The 19,229-nt window shown below is 46.1% G+C and overlaps 2 protein-coding genes across 3 annotated transcripts in view; both read left to right on the top strand.

Moving 5' to 3' along the window:
• Positions 1–266: 266 nt before the first annotated feature.
• Positions 267–10,397, top strand: LOC133512291 (serine/arginine repetitive matrix protein 2-like). 2 transcript variants are annotated; one of them, XM_061841772.1, is made up of 11 exons: positions 267–455; positions 1,644–1,743; positions 1,851–2,055; positions 2,936–2,991; positions 3,099–4,689; positions 4,792–4,955; positions 5,036–6,188; positions 6,537–7,063; positions 7,156–7,625; positions 7,699–7,791; positions 9,179–10,397. In XM_061841772.1, exons 2-10 carry the CDS (start codon positions 1,716–1,718, stop codon positions 7,771–7,773), a joined length of 4,269 nt encoding a protein of 1,422 aa, XP_061697756.1. In that variant the 5' UTR covers positions 267–455; positions 1,644–1,715; the 3' UTR covers positions 7,774–7,791; positions 9,179–10,397. The 2 variants fall into 2 exon arrangements, with proteins under 2 accessions (XP_061697756.1, XP_061697755.1); XM_061841771.1 differs by having other exon boundaries at positions 3,099–4,955.
• Positions 10,398–15,569: 5,172 nt separating this feature from the next.
• Positions 15,570–19,229, top strand: part of LOC133512704 (neuroligin-4, X-linked-like) — a 51,176-nt gene continuing 47,516 nt past the window's right edge. Inside the window, exon 1 of the mRNA XM_061842601.1 lies at positions 15,570–15,661. The gene's annotated coding sequence lies outside the window, so the exon portion shown is untranslated. The remainder of the gene's footprint in view (positions 15,662–19,229) is intronic.

Raw genomic sequence — 19,229 nt, 5'->3', positions numbered from 1 at the left:
AGAAGCAACAACTATGGAAGTCGACGAGTGCCATTACATTTTACACACGCAAACCTATCTATCTATCTATCTATCTATCTATCTATCTATCTATCTATCTATCTATCTATCTATCTATCTATCTATCTATCTATCTATCTATATCTATCTATCTATCTATCTATCTATCTATCTATCTATCTATCTATCTATCTATCTATCTATCTATCTATCTATCTATCTATCTATCTATCTATCTATCTATCTATCTAACCTGGAGTTGCCCGGGCAACTGTGACCCTGCCACTGAACGCGCGCAGCAGTGCATGCTGGGATACCATGGTATCATGGCGGAAGCGTTAGCTGGCTAGCGTCGTCGGTGCGCGATTGTTCGGCTTCGCACGTTTTGGAAACTACGATCGCGGCGCTTGGAAAAAAATTCTACTCTCCCTGTCGGGCGTCTAAACTTACACGGGGTAAGTATGCTTGGCCAAGAAGGGAAAAATGTGTTGAATGAAGCCAATTGCTTTGTTGAAACGAGTAAAAAGCGCTTAGCGAAAACGGACTTTAGCTAGTATGTTAAATAACTACGAGCATGCTAACGCGAGTTAGCTCTATTAGCTAACGCAAATGGTTGTGAATGGCCGTGGAGGCCGCAATCGTGCAACATCCCGTTAATTTTTTTGTTACTGTTTTGTAAGCTAAATGAATCGGTTCTTGTTGTTGAAAATCTTCCAATCGATGCTTTATTTTTCCGATACCAGCGTGACCTCCGACGATTTTTGACTGAATGTTTAAGCTAGCTCACACCAGCGCGGGCCCGCTGGCGATTAACAAGTTGTTAACCGACTTGCTTTTGTAAACTTTCTTTGGTTTCTCGTTATGCCGTTGAACTTCGCCCGACGTGTACAAATCTTACCAATCCTAAAGATACAAATGAGTGCGGATTTGAATGGTCAATATGTCAAATCGAGCGTCAAAATAACACGACGTGCTTCGACTGGCAACGCGGCAACGTTACCTTGTCGCCATTCCTGTCATAGGAAAGCCGATCTTATTTCCATTTTGGCATAGAAAAGGTATCAGAAAAATAATACATCTGAATTCAAACGGTCACTCTCATGAAATTGCGTGTGATCAGGACTCACTTTCGTTTTGAATATTTACTCGTGTAAATAAAAATTCTCGTTAAAATGGATTTTTGCAATAAATTGTATTTATAAGCACATTTTGTCCGTCTAGTTACGTTATATGCAGACGTTGAAGGACTGCTTCATACCGCAGGATGTCATCGACGCTCCAGGATGTCATGACTTCACTTTTTTGCACATACTGTCAAAGAGACAATAACTAGTTTTGTTTGTAATTCAAACTATACAGACTGCACAAATATCATCCCGCCATTGTCTTTTTGATTCAAATTTGTTGGGGTAAATTTCTCTGTATTCTCTGACAATTTATGGACCGTATAAGTGTCCGCAAGAAGTAAATCAAGGCAACAAGACTGTTGGTCTTTAAAGACCAAGTCCAAAATGCTGAAACATGTTCAACAACTAAGAGTGCAGTTGCTCAAATTCAACTTTTGTGTGTTACCACAACCTGATACGTGTCAGTGTATTAACATCTGGAAAACGCTTAATGAGGGTATTTTGATTCTTCCCCAGTGTTGAACGAAAAGACGGTATACCCTTCTATCAACAAGAGGACTTTTTACGACAGCACCTAAAACGGATCAAATGGAGTGTGCAGTGGACGTTCCAGCCGGTGAGTGAAGGCGAGGGCACAAAAGTCCCCTGCAAGTTTCTTTTCCACCTTTGTTTATACAATTATGCATCGCTAATAAACTTTATAAATGTGAAATTCACGTTCAGGCGAGGATGGGACAACAGAAAAAGATGACTTGAATTGCAAGGAAGAGACTGAACCACCCCATAAGAAAAACAAGAAGCACAAAAAGCACAAGAACAAGAAGAAGAAAAAGAAGAGGAGGGGTGAAAAGGAAAGCAGCTCCGGGTCTGGTGCTGAGTCCGAGGCTGAGACGGATCCTCCAAAGACTGTCCGGACTACTAGAGCCAGGTCAGAGGAAATTATAGTTACTGTCATGTTTTGTGCACACACCATTTGCGATGGCTCTCTTAATTGGCGGGTGTGTCGTCCGCTCCAACAAAGATGAGCCACCGGCACGCTGGAGGGGGTGAAAGTTAACATGCATGGGAAGTGTGTTTATAATGCATTTGAATAGTCATTGGGTTACATCAAAGTAAATTTGTACGTTGTAGAAAAGTTCCTTTAGTTTTATTCAAAAAGTGGAACTCGTTATACACCTTAAACGGATACTTTATTACCTGGAGTTTTCGAAACTGTAATCTTCATAAAGTCATGAAATGTGTTGGTATGTGAAGTGAATTTGTGCGTTTTAAAATAAATTGACCTATTAAGATAAATGAAGGTAGGGCTTCCACAATGTTCTCATCTGACATGCATCTATATCTTTTAACGATCAAGTTCATCCACAAAAAATGTTTAAAAAAAAATGTAAACTGACCTATATTCCAACTATTATTATTTATGTTTTGATGGTTCAGGGAATCCCGTTTTCCATGAATCTTGTTCATACAGTGGCAATCAAACCTAAATTTGTACATAAGTCAAATTGCGCTGTAGTCTCTCACTAACCTACTCCGACGCAATTGTATAGTCAAAACAGTTTTGTGGAAAAGATACCTTATATAAAGGTATATAAAGGTAATTGCTTTATATAAAAATATTGGCATATGCTTCTACAATCTTGAAATGAAAAGCTCCATAGTAAAAATAAGAGCTGTGGTACAAGCGCTGTTAAAATAAACTTGTGCTTCGACCTTTGCAAATAATGCTCGACCAAGATAAGCAAATAGTTTTTGCTTTGAACATTTTGGGGTGAATTTTTGAACCCATTTGCCCTTTATTTCCGCAGTGCAAGGCTGGCTGCAAAAGTCGGAGAAGGTGGGCAGAAGGAAGAGGGTAAAGGAGGTAGGGTACTTAAGGATCATTCATTTTTTTATTGTTGATTGCATTTCTCATGTGCAAAATAAGCATAAGAAAAACAGAATAAAAAAGCTAATTACTTGTCTTGTCAGATTGTGTGGACAAGGAGGGAGATGCAAAATCTAAAAAACACAAAAGGCATGCTGCTAAGAAGAAGAAAAAGAAGAAGAAGAAGGATGAAAAGAAATCCCAGTCTCGTTCCTCATCTGATAGCAGCTCCGGTTCAGGATCTGAATCTGAAACGGAAGGCCATGCAGGGACAGGTGATGGCAAATCCTCTCCCTCGATAGCACCTGGCCAGCATGAGCCAGTGTCTAAAAATTCCACACTAAACAACAAAGCGGATGAGAAAGTTGTTGCGAGTCTGCCGAATCCTGCACCACTCGAAGAGAAGAAAGAGGACATATTGGATATGGAAGTTTCACAAAGTGCAGAGAAGACCACAAACGATACTCAGGCCAGTGGAACAGAAAAGGATATGAAATCCCAATTACCTAGCTTGGAAGAGGTAACACAGACAGGAACAGTTCAGGTTAAGGAAGAAGCCACTCCAGGAGACTCTACATTCTGTCATCCCCATGAACTTCCTGACATTATTCCTAAACAGGAAGGTAATGCATCTAGAGATGAGCCAATCCAGAAAGATGAATCCAATTCAGTACAGCAGGCGACGGTTAAAGAATCGGATTCACCAAGGCCACAGTCTCCCCTCCCTTTTATGGGCCCAGATATTAAGCAGAGTGGCTCAAGACATAGTCGATCACCATCACCAAGTCCCCCTAAGCAGCAGAATGATGATCAAACAGTAGCAACAGTGGAAGCACCACCTGAAAATCAAACAAGGCCAGCCTCAAAGGACAAGCAATCTCCCACTCCTCTTAAAAATCGCCAGCTCTCGCGCTCCATCTCTCGCTCTCCGTCTCCTAAATCTAGAAGGAAGTCTGTCTCCCCACCAGCCAAGTCACCCAAGAAAGGTCGCCGTCGGTCGTGGTCCACTTCTCGATCACGTACACCCAAGAGGAAGTCACTAAGGTCTACACGGAGGTCCAAGTCGCCGAGACGTCGGAGGAGCTCCTTGTCTCCGTCCCCAAGGTGGCACAGAAGTCCCCTGTCTACAAGAAGAAGAGGCTCAAGATCGCCAAAGCGTGGCGGACGCAGGTCGCGCACTATATCTCGGTCTCCAAGGAGAAGTCGGAGATCAAGGTCTCGTTCACGGGGGCGTTTAAGGCGTTCCCGGACCCGCTCGCCCAGGCGCGGCGCTGCAAGCAGTAGGCGGTCGCGGTCACGCTCATATGCCAGGGCGCGTCGCTCCAGATCCAGGCGCCGTTATCGCCGCTCCAGGTCGCGTTCCTTGGCAAAACGTACCGGTGGCAGGCGCTCAAGGAGTCGATCTTTGTCACGACATAGGAGGTCACCGCCTCCCAGAGCACGCCGCTCACGTTCCAGATCTGTCCGCAGGAGCAGGCGGACTCGATCCCGCTCTGTCGCAACCTATAAACGTCAGCGGCGCTCTAGATCAAGGAGTCCCCGCAAACGGACCAAATCCCGAACTCCCATTTCACGCTGGCGCTCCAAATCCAGGTCTCCACTCAGAAGGCGTTCTCGTTCTCCTGCCAGGAGAAGGCGGTCTCCGCCAAGGTCTAGCAAACGCTCTAAATCCCGCTCGTTGCCTAGAAGGCGCAGGTCAAAGTCACGTTCCCCACCGTTGAGCAGAAAGAAGTCCAAATCACCAAGGATCCGTGTCAGAAGGTCAAAGTCAAAATCTGTCTCTGTTGGCTTGCACAGATCCAAGTCCAGATCGCGGTCTGGGTCAAGTGATAGGCGGTCTGATAAGTCGTCCCACGCCGGCTCCGCTTCACCCCCTCTTGAGCAGCAGTCGTCTTCTCCCCAGGCAGATCGAGGATCTCCAGAAAAGACAGCTGACATACCTGAAGCCATTCCTGCAGCAGGTAAGTTTTTGTTTTTCTTTACAGACTCATTTGTAAATGCTGAAGGTGTATTGGGTTTTAAAACATTGTTTGTGTTACAGGTGGTTGGAAGCCTGTGACCTCACTAGTTGATTCCGGTCCTCCAACTGAGGAGGAGGTGCAGGAACAGCCTCAAGACACCGAACCCATTCGTGAAAAAGAAGAAGAACAGAGGGAGGGGGAGAAGGAGCTGGAGCAGGAGAAGGAGGCGGAGCGGGAGAAGGAGGTGGAGGAGAAGGAGACGGAGCTGGAGAAGGACACGGAGGAGGATGAGGTGGAGAAGGAGACAGAGGTGGAGATGGCGATGGAGGAGAAGGAGGCAGAGGAGGATGAGGTGGAGAAGGAGACAGAGGTGGAGATGGCGATGGAGGAGAAGGAGGCAGAGGTGACGGAGGAGAAGGAGGCAGAGGTGACGGAGGAGAAGGAGGCAGAGGTGACGGAGGAGAAGGAGGCAGAGGTGACGGAGGAGAAGGAGGCAGAGGTGACGGAGGAGAAGGAGGCAGAGGTGACGGAGGAGAAGGAGCCAGAGGTGACGGAAGAGAAGGAGCCAGAGGTGACGGAAGAGAAGGAGCCAGAGGTGACGGAAGAGAAGGAGCCAGAGGTGACGGAAGAGAAGGAGCCAGAGGTGACGGAAGAGAAGGAGCCAGAGGTGACGGAAGAGAAGGAGCCAGAGGTGACGGAAGAGAAGGAGCCAGAGGTGACGGAAGAGAAGGAGCCAGAGGTGACGGAAGAGAAGGAGCCAGAGGTGACGGAAGAGAAGGAGCCAGAGGTGACGGAAGAGAAGGAGCCAGAGGTGACGGAGGAGAAGGAGCCAGAGGAGAAGGAGGAAGAGGTGATAGAAGGGAAGGAGGCTGAGGAGAAGGAGGCTGAGGAGAAAGAGGCGGAGGAGAAGGTGACAGAGGAGAAAGAGGTGGAGGAGAAGGTGACAGAGGAGAAAGAGATGGAGAAGAAGGAGGAGGCTGAGGAGATACGCAACGAACACGCTGATTCTGAGGTGGGGTCTGGCTCCCAAGAACCTGTTACCGGACCAGACGGATCGGAATGTTTTGAAGGCTCAGATGAAGCAATGGAAAGTTCTTCTTCACCAGTAAAAACAACAGACAAGTCCCTGAGAAGCCCCTCACGTTCAGCATCTCCAGAAAGGCGGGGACAAGAGCCTTTGCCTTCACCTGCACATCACAAGGAACCTTCCCGCTCACCTTCGCCTCGAAAGAGGTTTGTATTTTGATTATGCAAGTGAGATAAGATAGCTTATGAACAGAGGAAAACAGTCAACGCCTGCCTATTTTCAGATAGCGATTAAGGAATTCTTGATGTATTGATTTATGAATGAATGAAGCTATCCACAGCAATATGCTGCTAAGGTTCTGGCTAGTAGGAAAGTAGTAATTGTGTCAAAGTACATTGAAGTCATTGTTCTTTACTGAGATATTAAGAGATTTTTTTTAGGCATTTCTAAACAATTTTGTCTCCCAAATAGCACGGTTTAACGTGTTTTCTGTATGATTCAGAATTTCAACTGACTACTAACTACATCCTAATCGTTATCGTCGTCATGTTCAGGTCAAGGTCTCCGGTGAAAAAGAGAAGATCGGTCTCACCGTCAGAAAAAAAGAAGCGCCGGTCAAGATCTCGGAGTACTGGCCGGCGCAAAAAATCCAGCCCTTCTCGGTCCTCCACGCGACGCAGGCGATCTCGTTCTAAGTCTCGCACCAGGGCACGGCGATCCAAGTCCCGCTCGCCAGCACGCAAGAGACGCTCCCGCTCGCCCAACGCCAGGGGGAGGAAACGATCCAAGTCCGCGGACAGGAACAAGAGGTCGCGCAGCCGATCCACCGGCCGCAAGAAAAGATCTAGGTCAGGAGACAGGGGCAGGAGGTCTAGGTCTCGTTCCTCTGACCGAAGACGCAGGTCCAGGTCCAGGGGTCGAGGGAAACGACCTGTGTTTCGCAGTCGCTCTTTTGATAGACGGGATAGGTGGAAGAGGGAGCCCAGCCACTCCCCCGTTCTGATTCTTCGCAAACAGCGCCGCTCGGGGTCGCGGACACGGCGCAGCGTCAGCAAGTCGCCTCCAAGGCTCACTGACCTGGGTAAAACTTTTTGCACGCTTGCATCACAGGAAAGTGAGAACGTAGAACTGCTGTCATGTGATTTGTCTTGTCATGATCTTCATTTTCCCCAGATAAGGACCAGTTACTGGAGATCGCCAAGGCCAACGCAGCTGCAATGTGTGCCAAAGCAGGGGTGCCCATTCCCGAGAGTCTGCGGCCAAAAGCAATCCTCCAGCTTCCCCTGCCCACCCCGTCTCCCTCGCCGCTTTCCCTCCCACTGCCTTTGCCCCTCCCCATGGGCATGGGGATGCCCAGCATGGGTCCAATGGGCTTGCCCGCCATTCCAGGAATGCCCAACATGTCAAACATCACCATGAGTGCGGCCATGGCGAGTATGACGGCGGCCACCATGACGGCCGCCTTGACCAACATGGGTGCCTTGGCGGCCATGCCTCCCCTGGCCCCGCTGCCCACCATCACAAACAAACCTCCCCCGTGTCTCGCTCCGCCGACCCCATCCCTGAACCTGGACCACATCGAGGAAGCGAAACGGAAGGTCACTCAGCAGGCCAACATCCACACCATAAAGGAGCTGACAGAGGTAAAGACGAATTCGAGTGTTTGGCGGCTGTTGCGTTTGAGCGCCCGTAACCGGTTTTTCTGCATTTCTCTAGAAATGTAAGATGATTGCCAACAGTAAGGAGGAGATGGCTGTAGCTAAACCTCATGTCTCAGATGATGAATTCTAAACTCTTCAAACCCTCAAGGTAAAGACCGCGACAACCTTTATCCCGAGTCTTTCGACAAACGTTCCTTTAAGGGTCACCCTAACCCTTTTGGAAAAATGTGCGCATTATTTTTGAGAAATTACGGTATCTGTGCGAGTGACGTACAGTGACAGGTAAAACAATTGGATGCACATCCGCTAGAGAAGAGGGTACATAATTTTACTGCGTACCCTTTTTTTTTTTTTTTTTTGCGACATTTTTATTTGGTGGTGTGCCATTGATTCATTTCTAATGTAAATTATGCGGTTTGGCGCAAGCACATTTGGGAAACACTGAAATATGACACATTAGGATTTGTGCAAAAATAATATTGGGTATTGAGCTCGTGCACGTGACGTCACCATTTTCACAGCGCCATATTGCCGGTCAAAAAGAGCTGCTCGACGGTGGGGGGGGGGATTGAACCGGAGCAGAATATTTACTGTACCCGAGATGTGTTGTGCTGTTGGTTGTCACAACAGACGTGACAGATATTCAAAGAGATCATTCTATTGAACACCAGCTGAAAAGACCAGAAAATATGGATGGATTTCAGCTATTAAACATGGTGGATGGTGCCAAATCAAAATACACACGACTGTGTAACAATTGCTTCATTTCAGGTAGGAATTATTCTTCTCAGTCTCAAATTACCAAAAAGTATTTATAATGGCTGCTTGGCTCATTTGAGAACAAGCTATGTGTGGCCGCAATCGCTTCCGTGTACGTTCCGTGGAGACGACTGCGTCCTCTTTATTTATTTTTTTTCCAATCATAATTAATGAACGAGAGTTTAAATGTTGGTATTTGTATTGAATACTAGCGGAAAAGATCGATGGATTCCGGCAAAGGTTAACGTGCGGCCGAACACGCTTCCGCGCTCACGAGCCGTGAAAAACCGACACCATGTGGGATTTATTCTCGATTGAGAACAGATCCAGCAACAAAGTATTCATATGCGTCCAGACTTTTCTACACTTTCAAATTTTTTCGTGTAAATCTTGACTACTTCCTCACCAGGTCCATGTGTAGATCCAGTTGTCCAAGACAAGCGGAAGCCGGGTAATCGTGCAAAAACATCGACTTTGGTATTAAATATGGGTCCTCAATGCCGAGTTTATCTAATTTTTCCACGTTTATTACCTTCTGAATGTCTGACTGTATCAGACAAGACTCGGGACGTCGCGCTACAAGACATATTTCCGTGCCGTCTCCAACCGACTTAGAATTGAGCAAGGCTTAGCTTGACCGGCAATATGACGGCGGTGCCACGTGCTCTATAAATGCCATGTGTGCTGAATCTTTCTTTTTTTGTTTTTTGTTTTTTTCACCCAGTGATATTATCGATCGGAAATGTTTATTGCATGTGATATTTCTTTCTTTGCAGGCGCTCACTGACTAGAAGTTAGACAAACTCTGTGAAGATATTTTTCCCTTCTTAGGACCCGCACAGAAAAATCTAACAAAGACAAGGATATATTTTTTTTTTTTTTACACCCACTTTAGTTTTCTCTGGAAGTCACATGACGTTGCCGAGTCTATCCCAAAAGACGAGCAGTCCTTTTTGCCAACCGCGTGGCTTGTATTTGCGTGGCCGGGTCGTGCGATACCACTCAAGAAACTGGACACGTTGACTTCTCGCGTGCATGATCGACCGTAAGACTAAAGTGCGACTGTCTGCGCGTGGGTGTATATAGTGATTTTTCACCAACAAACATCCCCTCAGTGTTGCTGCTTGTTCGAGCAGTCACTGTTGTAAAGACTGAAACCAAACTTACTAGTGGCGCATTTGGTTTTGTAAAAACTTAGATCTGAATTGGTTTTACTTTTAAAGCTTTCTTAAAGGACTGCGTTAAGCGGACACTGATTCCCTGTTCTGCTGTATTCCTTAGTTGTTGCTTTGTTTTTTTTTTTTTTTGTTTGTTTTTTAAACATTGTTTCAGCTGTTTTTCATGCATGATTTGTCGACACGAGCTCGGGAAGTGTTTGGTTTCCAAAAAAAAAAGAAAAATTGTGGAATAACCCACGGAGGCGGATTAGATGGAGCGACATCTCCTTGTCACAAAACATCAAAATTCAATTAGTTCTGCCCCGGTTGTGATTAGGTTTCTTTTTAAAGCGGCAGCTAAATTTAACTCGGAGATGCACGAACAGAGGAAATAATTCATTGTTTTACAAGCAGTTGGACGACTTAATTGGAGCGATAGCGGGTTTGAAAAGCTCGAGACGTCGCGAGCTCTGATATCAACAGTGGATCAGACAATCACTTGTTTTTGACGACATATTAATGTCGTCAATCACAATAGAAATTGCATCCATGTCAAATCACTGCAGTGAGAAGTGATTATGCTGTCATCCTCTTCTGACCAAGGCTGTCTTAACTGTGCAAGATTATTAAGCAAAGGCCCCCACCCCCCCCCACCCCCAACCATATCCCTGCTTCTTTGTCTAACGCGTTGAATTCCTTTGTATTGCCATTTAGCTGTTTTAAAGATGGGGGTGCGGGGGGGGGGGGGGGGGAAAATGCATTTTACGATTGTTTTGGAGGGCTCATTAGAATAAGACGTTGCTTGTTCTGTATATAAATGTGATAATGATTATTAAAAATCTCAGTGATCTGTAAAGGTTTGTCCTTGTCGTGTTCTGTCAGCACGAGACTGAACATTTCCAAGTGCTTTTTTTCAACTAACATTTTTTTTTAAAAAAACGCAAATTCAGCTGTAGTAAAACCAGTTATTTGTCATTTCCCATTAAAAAATATGTAATACAGTTTTTCATCTCACAAGCAAACAGGCTGTACACAAAGCATTTGCTGGAGTTGTTCCTTTTCACACACTTTTTTTCCTACTGAGATGTGATCTATTTTCCAAACGAGACTTTTGACTGGTATCTTTCCATTAATCCTGTGTGGCCGTAATCTGATCAGCGCCACCTCTTAATACTGCCGCCTAGTGGGAAAGTCAATTCATTGCAGAATGATGTACTGTTTCTATCCATCCTGTTCTGTTAAGGGACAAATGGACCTCTTAAAAAAAAGTCCATCCATCCATTTTATTAGCCGCTTATCCTCATGAGGGTCGCAGGGAGTGCTGGAGTTTATCCCGGCTGTCAACGTGCAGGAGGGGCACATACAGACAAACAGCCGCACTCACAATTACACCGAGGGGCAATTTAGAGTCTCCAATTAATGTTGCATGCTTTTTTTTCGTGATGTGGGAGGAAACCCACGCGGGGGAGGGGAGAGCTGGGATTGAACCCAGTTCCTCAGAACTGTGAGGCCAACGCTTTCCCCCGGCCCCGCCTGTGTGGAGTTGGCACGTTCATTGCCGTGCCTGCGTGAGTTTTCTCCGGGCACTCCGGTTTCCCCCCGCATCCCAAAAACATGCAACATTAATCGGACACTAAATTGCCCCTAGGTGTGATTGGTTGTTTGTCTCGATGTGCCCTGCGATTGACTGGCAACCAGTTCACGGTGTACCCAGCCTCCTGCCCGTTGACAGCTGCGATAGGCTCCGGCACTCCTCGTGACCCTCGTGAGGATAAGCGGCAAAGGAAATGGATGGGATGATGGATGACTTTTTTTATTATTAGAAACAAACTGAATTCTAAACATCTTTAAAATTTGGGTCTGTCTCTGGAAAGGCTCTCGCATTGAAGTTTGGATTCTGGATTTAGAATAAATGAAATTGCATTGTGCTAATTCATGATACTAGTACCAGGAAAATCGCCTAATCTTTTATTTCCCAAATGCATTTTTCACCGAGATAAAAAAAAAACGTTCTTTGGCGAAAATCTAAACGTTTGAAGAGGATATGTTACAAGGATATGACAACAGCTGCGTGTGGTTATTTTGAAGTAGTGCAAAAACTGCACATCATTACAGGCAGAGTAAATCCTGCAGTTATTGAGATAACTCATTAACTAATTGTCACCGGCGTAAGTGGCCTCCGTCTTGACAGCCCTCCCCCTATTTGCATTCTTCAAACTACCACGTCGACACATCACAATTAAAAAGATGCCAGATTTCATCAGGCGGGAACAAGCGGACCTCCTTGTGGAAGCCAAGAGGTTGCAGGTTTCCATCGTTCAGGGCGTCAATCAGGCCTTGGCACGTGTAACTGGGGTGACATCATAAATGTCGACTAAAACCCAACCCGACGTTGAGAGCTTGTGCGGCCTTGACTGCCCGGGCGGCAGATCTCCCGATGAAAGCCTCCGCTGCACTCAGTCCAGAAGTAGAACCTGCCGGGAAGATTTAACAGCTGTCACGGCCGCCTCATTGTCGCCGTGTGCCGCAAAAAGAAGACGGATGGTGAAATACTTCGGGTTTGAGCGGCGGCGGCTGACGGGCTACGGAGTGGCCGCGTGCCTCGTCGCTTCTTGGATAGCTGGATTCGTTCCGTGCGCCTCTAAAAATAGCAGGCATTACGGAAATATTGCTTTTGTAAAAAAACAAAAAAAAACCATGGAGGTCAGTGAATGAATTCATCCCCGGAGAGTGAACAGAGCAGACCGCATCGCCTCGCCACGGGATGGTTTTCACTACAAGCGGATGATGAAAACAGTTTTGATGGTACTTACGGAGCCAGAAATTGCAAATACCTCATACTCACCCATTTCCGTGGAATCTAATGGAGGACATGCACGTGTTGCGCGTGACATTGAGCAAATAATCGGACAGAAATACTGCAAGAATGAAGAATGATAGTATTTTCCCCATCCTATTTTTTTGTCATGCTGAAATCAGTTCATTTTGGTCCGATGCAAGTGAGTGTTCCAGTCTTCGTCCTATGCCGTGCACTGCCGGACCGATGGCGAGTGATGCCTGAGCTGAGGCTTGATGAACAGCCGCTTTTCATCTTGCCAGCAAGTGTATGCAGAACCGCTTCCAAAAAGTTTAGAGCGCCCCGTTGTCGGCGGTAAGCGCGTGCGTGGAGGACCCCGTGGCCAGCACAGGCTTTCAGTAGCTACATTTTCACAGCTCAAACATGTCATTGTGTAAATATAAAAAAGCTGCTACGTTAATCAATATTCAATTTTTCCCAAGAACTATTTGTGCTATTTAATTGACAGTTAGCAGTTGAGTGTGGGCACGCCCATTTCTTCTGAGCGTGGGGGTGACAGCTCAATTTTTAAATACTTTTGCTGTTGTGTTGTTGTTGAAATCATTCAAATTTGGCAGGATTGGTAACAACAATCTGGTACGTGAAATTTAGAAGAGGACTTGAAAGGGTTAAAAACTACAAGTAGATATACTGTACCCCTGAAGATGAACTCGTACGCAAACATCGAATATTGTCAAAGCAGTTTATGGGAATGTGACTATTTTTAATCATAAGGACCAAATGAATGTGTACCGTAATTTCTGGCCTACAAGCTGTGAATTTTTCCACACGTTTTCAACCCTGCGGTTAATGTGGTGATGCGGCTAATTTCTGCATTTTTTTTCTGGAATATATACAGAGGAAGTGACTTTTACCGGCCCTGTTAGAGCCGCGCTAGCGTGTTGCTGCTGTGTTACTGGCGTGTCTAAGTGATATTTACCGGTAAGTTTTATTTTAATCGGCCCTGTTAGCACTAGCATTAGCGTGGCGCTAGCATTAGCACTAATGCTGCGCTAATGTAATGCTAATGCTAGCGTTAAACTCTTACTGTGTACTGTCTTTGTAAATATCTCGTGTTTCAATGTGGGCACTTGCGGTTTTTACACAGCTGCGGCGTATGTACCAAATGGTATTTCCTTTACAAATGTACTCGGTGAGGCTTGTAACCAGTTGGGCTCTGCAGGCCGGGATTTAGGGTATATTTAAAGAATGTCTTTAAGGCCAATTTGTGTGCTGCGTCGACTGCAATCCCGTTTTAGCGGCGTTTTTTATGCACACACGAGGGTCGCAACACGCATACCGAGTAGCGAGTGAGTCATCGGCATCGGCGGATCAATGGCCGACGAGCGCTTTGCAGTGACCAATCTGTTGTGCGGCCACTAAAAGGAGGTCACGCGTACTAATTCCTCCTCAGTCCCCTTTGCGCCCTCCATTTTGCGGTGCCGTCAAGTGCCCAGCCATCCACACATCCTCACAAAACGCAGGCGCCGGAGCGTCGTTTGCCGCAATCTGAGACGGACTAATGAAGACAACAAAGCCGGGCGGAGAGGGAAGGAACACGAGGATTTACGCAGGAAATGAGCTCCCTCTCGCAGATAAGAACCGAGCGCAGGAAAAAGGAAATCGACTCCTGAGCTGAGAGATTTTACCGGGAAGGATTTGCCCCGAAAAAAATAAAAAGGCCGAGATATGGTTGTCCATCTAAGAAATGCAGGATTTGGACTGTCACTTCATTTGAATGTTCAAAGTGTTCGTGTGTTTTTGTGTTTTTAAGTTCCTCCACAGGACCATCATATCATTCCCAGCTCAAAGTTAAGGGACAAATGGACCGATTTTTGTTGAAAACGAATCCATCCATCCATTTTCTTTGCCACTTATCCTCACGAGGGTTGCGGGAGTGCTGAAGCCTATCCCAGCTGTCAACGGGCAAGAAGCAGAGTACACCCTGAACTGGTTGCCAGCCAATCGCGGGGCACATCGAGATTAACAGGCACACTCACAATCACACCTTCGGTCGGTTCCGGAAAACGGTCCGAAAAGTGAATTGTTCGAAAACCGAATCAATGTTTCCCATTGCAATTAATGGGAAAAGAAATGATGCGTTCCAAGCCAAAAAATTTGGCCTTTTTAAACCATTTTTGGGGGGTTTTCCTGATAATAAACTGCATAGTAGAAATACATGTATAGATGAAATACTTTATATCATAAAGTCTTTTAAGAAATATATTTATTTTTTGCTTAAAATGTATGCTTTAGTAGGTAGAGTACTACTAGTAGGCCGGGAGTGGATTTCCGTATCCGTAGAGACTCGAAACACGCACACCAGATTCGTATTCGGTTATCAATTGTTACTCAAAGTCGACAGTTTTACGCAGAGCTTTTCCGTTTTTCCGCACTAGCAGCCTGACTACCTTCACTTGCCTTCTTTGGAGCCAGGATTGGGGGTTAATACGAGAAGAAAAACAGAGTAAAGAGGCTAACAAAAGTGCGCTGATTGCGCCGCGCAATGTTTTTTCCAGTTTTTTTCGGCACTGTGGGAATTCACAACAAAGCGCACCGTGGGTCAGCTGGTCTGGCTGCGCGGAATGTTATTTCCGGGTTTTGCCTGGGGCGTCCGAGTACCGATTTTCATTCGAAAACAGAAGCAAAAAAAATCTCAAAATTTTTCGAAAATTGAGGGTTTACTGTATTTAAATGCAGGAGTGTATTCTACAGCAGCGATAGAAATGACACAACAGCCACATAATAATATGATGGTAATAGTAATAATTAATAATAATATAATACATAAACATAATTGCCACACAGAGCTGGCCTAGTTGGCTAACAGACTGCTGGTCTTCATCTTAAACCTGTTCCATACAGCGGATTCTCGCATATTCGTGATTTTTTTTTTTTTTTTTTTTTTATTTCCACAGGCCAAAAGCATGTACTGTATAATATAAAAAATATTGTTTTGGTGACAGCTTGGTTCCGCGAACCATGTCAAACTGAGTAGCGGCACTTCGTTTTGGCCGTGACTGTTAGAAAAGTAGGGACAGGAAATATTTTGTCAGTGTGACGAGGCGTACACTTCATGCAGCGTCGCAGTAAACGGTGAGTATACAATTTTAAAATTTTTGCTACAGCTCGAGTGGACATTTTATTTCCACTTGTATTGCAGCTGCGATTATTAAAAAGCATGATGATTGACGCTCCTTTTGCAATCCTCTCTCTCTCGCCACATCCCGAAAAATCCTGCACGCCTTTGCCAGGCATCGACAAAGGTCAGTCATTTTGCTTTATTTCTGTTTTATTACGCAGTAGTTCACATCTTTTTACACTTCTCTTTCATAATTATTATAATGTTGTTTTTTCAGCTTCTATTCAGGTGACCAATGGTGACTGTTTGATCTATCAATTTTTTTCATGATGGGAAAAATGATCTTAGCTTGAACTTTTGTGCTTCTAATGGATATCAAATCATCTGCTGTGAAACATTTACGGCGTCATTGTTAAAAAAAAATAATATATATATATATATATATATATATAAAATAATATATATATAGGACTGTGACTCGCTCGCTACCGGGTTGGCCCGGCTCTACACCGGCACCCCAATAGATTCATTTATGAGGGAAATAAAATAATTTTGTGGGTCAGAGACCGTAGGGTCCGTGTGACGGCAGTGTGCATTATAAGCCCCCCCTCCTACGCCCCCCCCCCCCCCCGCCGCCCCTTACCCGTGTGTGAGTCTGAGCCAGACAGCCGCGGGAATGTGTGCGTTAGTTCCAGTCCATTGCATGAGAATGGCAGTTGAGGTCGTGTGTGTGTGTGTGTCTGTGTGTGTGTGCGCTTCGCAAGAATAGAAGGATGGAAGTCATCGTGCTGTCCACAAAGCAGATCAAGGTTGTAAGCGATGAACCCCCGTCCCCCTCCCCCAACCGTGGCCGATCATTTGGTGACGCTCAAGGCCTCCAGACGCGACGCTACTCTGTGAGACCGACAGGAAAAATAACGTACCGGCGTTCCTTATCACTTATCACAAGGCGGTAGAATTTATTTTTTTAACAGCTTGAAATCGCACCTTCGGTACCTTCTGGCCCGTCACACCATGACGTTCCGGTCAACGTTCTCTCAACATTTCAATCGTTCCGTTTTTCAGCGTTCTCAAATGAGGAGGACACATCTGGCGTGTGATTAACGTGTGTCTAACGCACGAGAAGCGTGTAACAGCGACCGAATAAGATAGCCCTTAGCGTGTGCTAACGTGTCACTGGCGCGCGACGAGGGATTTGTCGACGTTAGACGAGCGTGTCGAGCGTGTGACTAAACGGGTGAATGACGACAGAATCGCGTTTTGCTGGCGTGTAATTTTTACAGTGGAACGGGAACGAAAACGTTGGAAATTTCATACTCACTTCAGTTGGTCTCGTGAGTAAGAATGCAAAGCATCGGTTTATATATCCATGTGCGTGGACGTTCGGGAAACGCTCGGATGACGCTCAATGGACGCCAAAGGACGTTCGTTTGACTTTAGTTACACGCTGTGTGCGCTAGGGGATTGTTCAGTGGTCGTTGACAGGTCGCCGGTGAGTCGTTCACCACAAAGCAAACGATTAAGTAACAACCGAGTAAAGCTCGAGTTACGACTGACTAACGGTAGCCAAATGCGCGCAACGCTCGGCGAACCTTGGTAAAACGTTCCACAGACGTTCTTGAATGTTCTGCAGCGTTTAAAATTAAACGTTGATGAACGTTCGTCTCGGTGAGAACTTTTGTGCATGTTCAAAAGTTTTTTTCCAGACCGGCGTTCTCCGCCGATTCCCAGCGATCATTGACGTTCACTAGCGTTCAAACAACGCTCTTCTGGCGCTATCCCGGCGACCACGGGCGACTACCAACGTTTCCTCAAACGCTATAGAACGCGGACCAGAACGTCATGGTGTGACGGCGCCATTAGGAACATGTCTGTGACAAAATGGCGGTCAAGACTTATTGCACATGGTCTATACCCAATTTCTTGCCTTGCCTAAACTCTGCGCTGTACGCCACAGACCGGGGGCGTCAAACTCAACAGTGTAGTGACGGTTTCCCTCAGAGGGCCATTATGATTGGGAAACCATAAAAATATTGAATTGCTACATCATATTCACGCACGAAATTGAGGAACTAGTCTTGGAATCAGAAGTCAAGGTAATGTGTTTTTCACCCATTGCTCGGAAGCGCTCGTAAAGACAACAAAAGCATTTGTACTTCTTGATTAAGCTTGAAAGTCTACAAAAATATTTACATTTGAACAACTGTTGGAAAAAATCACTCTTGAAAATCATCCATCCATCCATTTTTCTTTACCACTTATCCTCATGAGGGTCGCGGGGAGTGCTGGAGCCGATCCCAGCTGTCAACAGGCAGGAGGCGGGGTACACCCTGAACCGGTTGCCGGCCAATCGCAGGGCACATCGAGACAAACAGTCGCACTCACTATCACACCTAGTGGCAATTTAGAGTGTCCAATTATGTCATGTTTTTGGGATGTGGGGAGAGCGCGGAGAACATGCAAACTCCACACAGGCGGGGCCGGGATTGAACCCGGGTCCTCAGAATTGTGAGGCCAACGCTTTTACCAGCTGACCCACCGTGCCGCCCACGTTTGTGATATATCACTGTGAAATTCTGGATCAGATTTTCGCAAGAATTGTGTAAGTTGGAAGTTCCAGTCTAACCTCATCTGTCAGCCTACAGCAAACAGGAAGGGGGCTCAGCGCGGATCCCTGATGCACTCCCACCTCCACCTTAAATTCTTCTGTCACACCTCCGGCACATCTCACCGCTGTTCTGCTGCCCTATTCTTGAAAATCATTTTCAATAAAAAAAAAAAAAAACAGTCCCCTCTAAGCCAAAAATTTTTAGCAGCAATATAAAAAAAAATCAGAGATACATTTATTGCTCTAATATTCGGGATTTTTTTTTTCAGACCGACTCCACCATTAACTCCAAACGAAAAAAATGTATTGTGCCTTGCAGCCTTTTGCTCTTGCAGATTTTAAAACGGGGCTCCCCCCCCCACACACACACGCGCACACTTTTTTTTTTAGCAGAGCTGTGCTTCACATTTACCTAAGCGCCCCAAAATGGCGCCCCTCGGGCGTTTACGCGATCGAGGCGCAGATGTCGCGCTCCGCTGTAATCGCCGAGGTCGCGGCGACCCGACTTGTAAGGTCGTGACGCAACAAGATGTTAGCGGCCGTGCGAGTGCGTAACGCTCGCCACTTCAGATTCCGCTCAGGGCTCTCCCGCTCAAGTTCATCGAGAGGAGAGCGCCCGCGTGAGTGTTTTTTTTTTTTTTGCGGCATTATTTGGCCCAAACGCTTTTGTTTCGAGCCTTCCCGGCCCCGGATCGCGGCTTCGGTCTTCGTCGGGCATCAACAGGAATACTCAACAGCGTCTTGCCGCGTCCCACCTGTAACGTCGTGATCAAATATTGAAAGCTGCGATGCGCCAATTAAACATTCATACTCGCCACGAGGCTTCAAGGTGCTCACGCGGTTTAATGGAGTGGCCCTCTTACCGAGAGACACGGCGGATTCTATTCCTGGCGCAAAACACTTTGAAGCATTTTTAATTTCAACGCCGATCCTCGCGGTCAGTCTTTCAAGGCCTTCCGCCGTGCCCGCCGCCTTTATTTGTTCGGACAGAAAAATGCAAAATGCATGTAGATGAAGTGGCTGTCCGCATGTTGCATGTTCTTGGGAAGACATACTGGGGGTGGGTTGGGTGGGGGCTAAAGTCCATGCCTACACACTTGTACAGTTATTTTTAGGATGACTATAAAGACTAGGAAGGAAACTC

Source organism: Syngnathoides biaculeatus, chromosome 14, assembly GCF_019802595.1.
Source record: "Syngnathoides biaculeatus isolate LvHL_M chromosome 14, ASM1980259v1, whole genome shotgun sequence".
Lineage (NCBI taxonomy): Eukaryota > Metazoa > Chordata > Actinopteri > Syngnathiformes > Syngnathidae > Syngnathoides > Syngnathoides biaculeatus.
This window is presented reverse-complemented; position numbering and strand designations above follow the sequence as displayed.

Coding starts and splice junctions, on each gene's coding strand:
- LOC133512291 (XM_061841771.1), top strand. CDS start 1,716: ATGGAGTGTGCAGTGGACGTTCCAGCCG. Junction 4,956..5,035: donor TGAAGCCATTCCTGCAGCAG/GTAAGTTTTTGT, acceptor TTTGTGTTACAG/GTGGTTGGAAGCCTGTGACC. Junction 6,189..6,536: donor TCACCTTCGCCTCGAAAGAG/GTTTGTATTTTG, acceptor CGTCATGTTCAG/GTCAAGGTCTCCGGTGAAAA.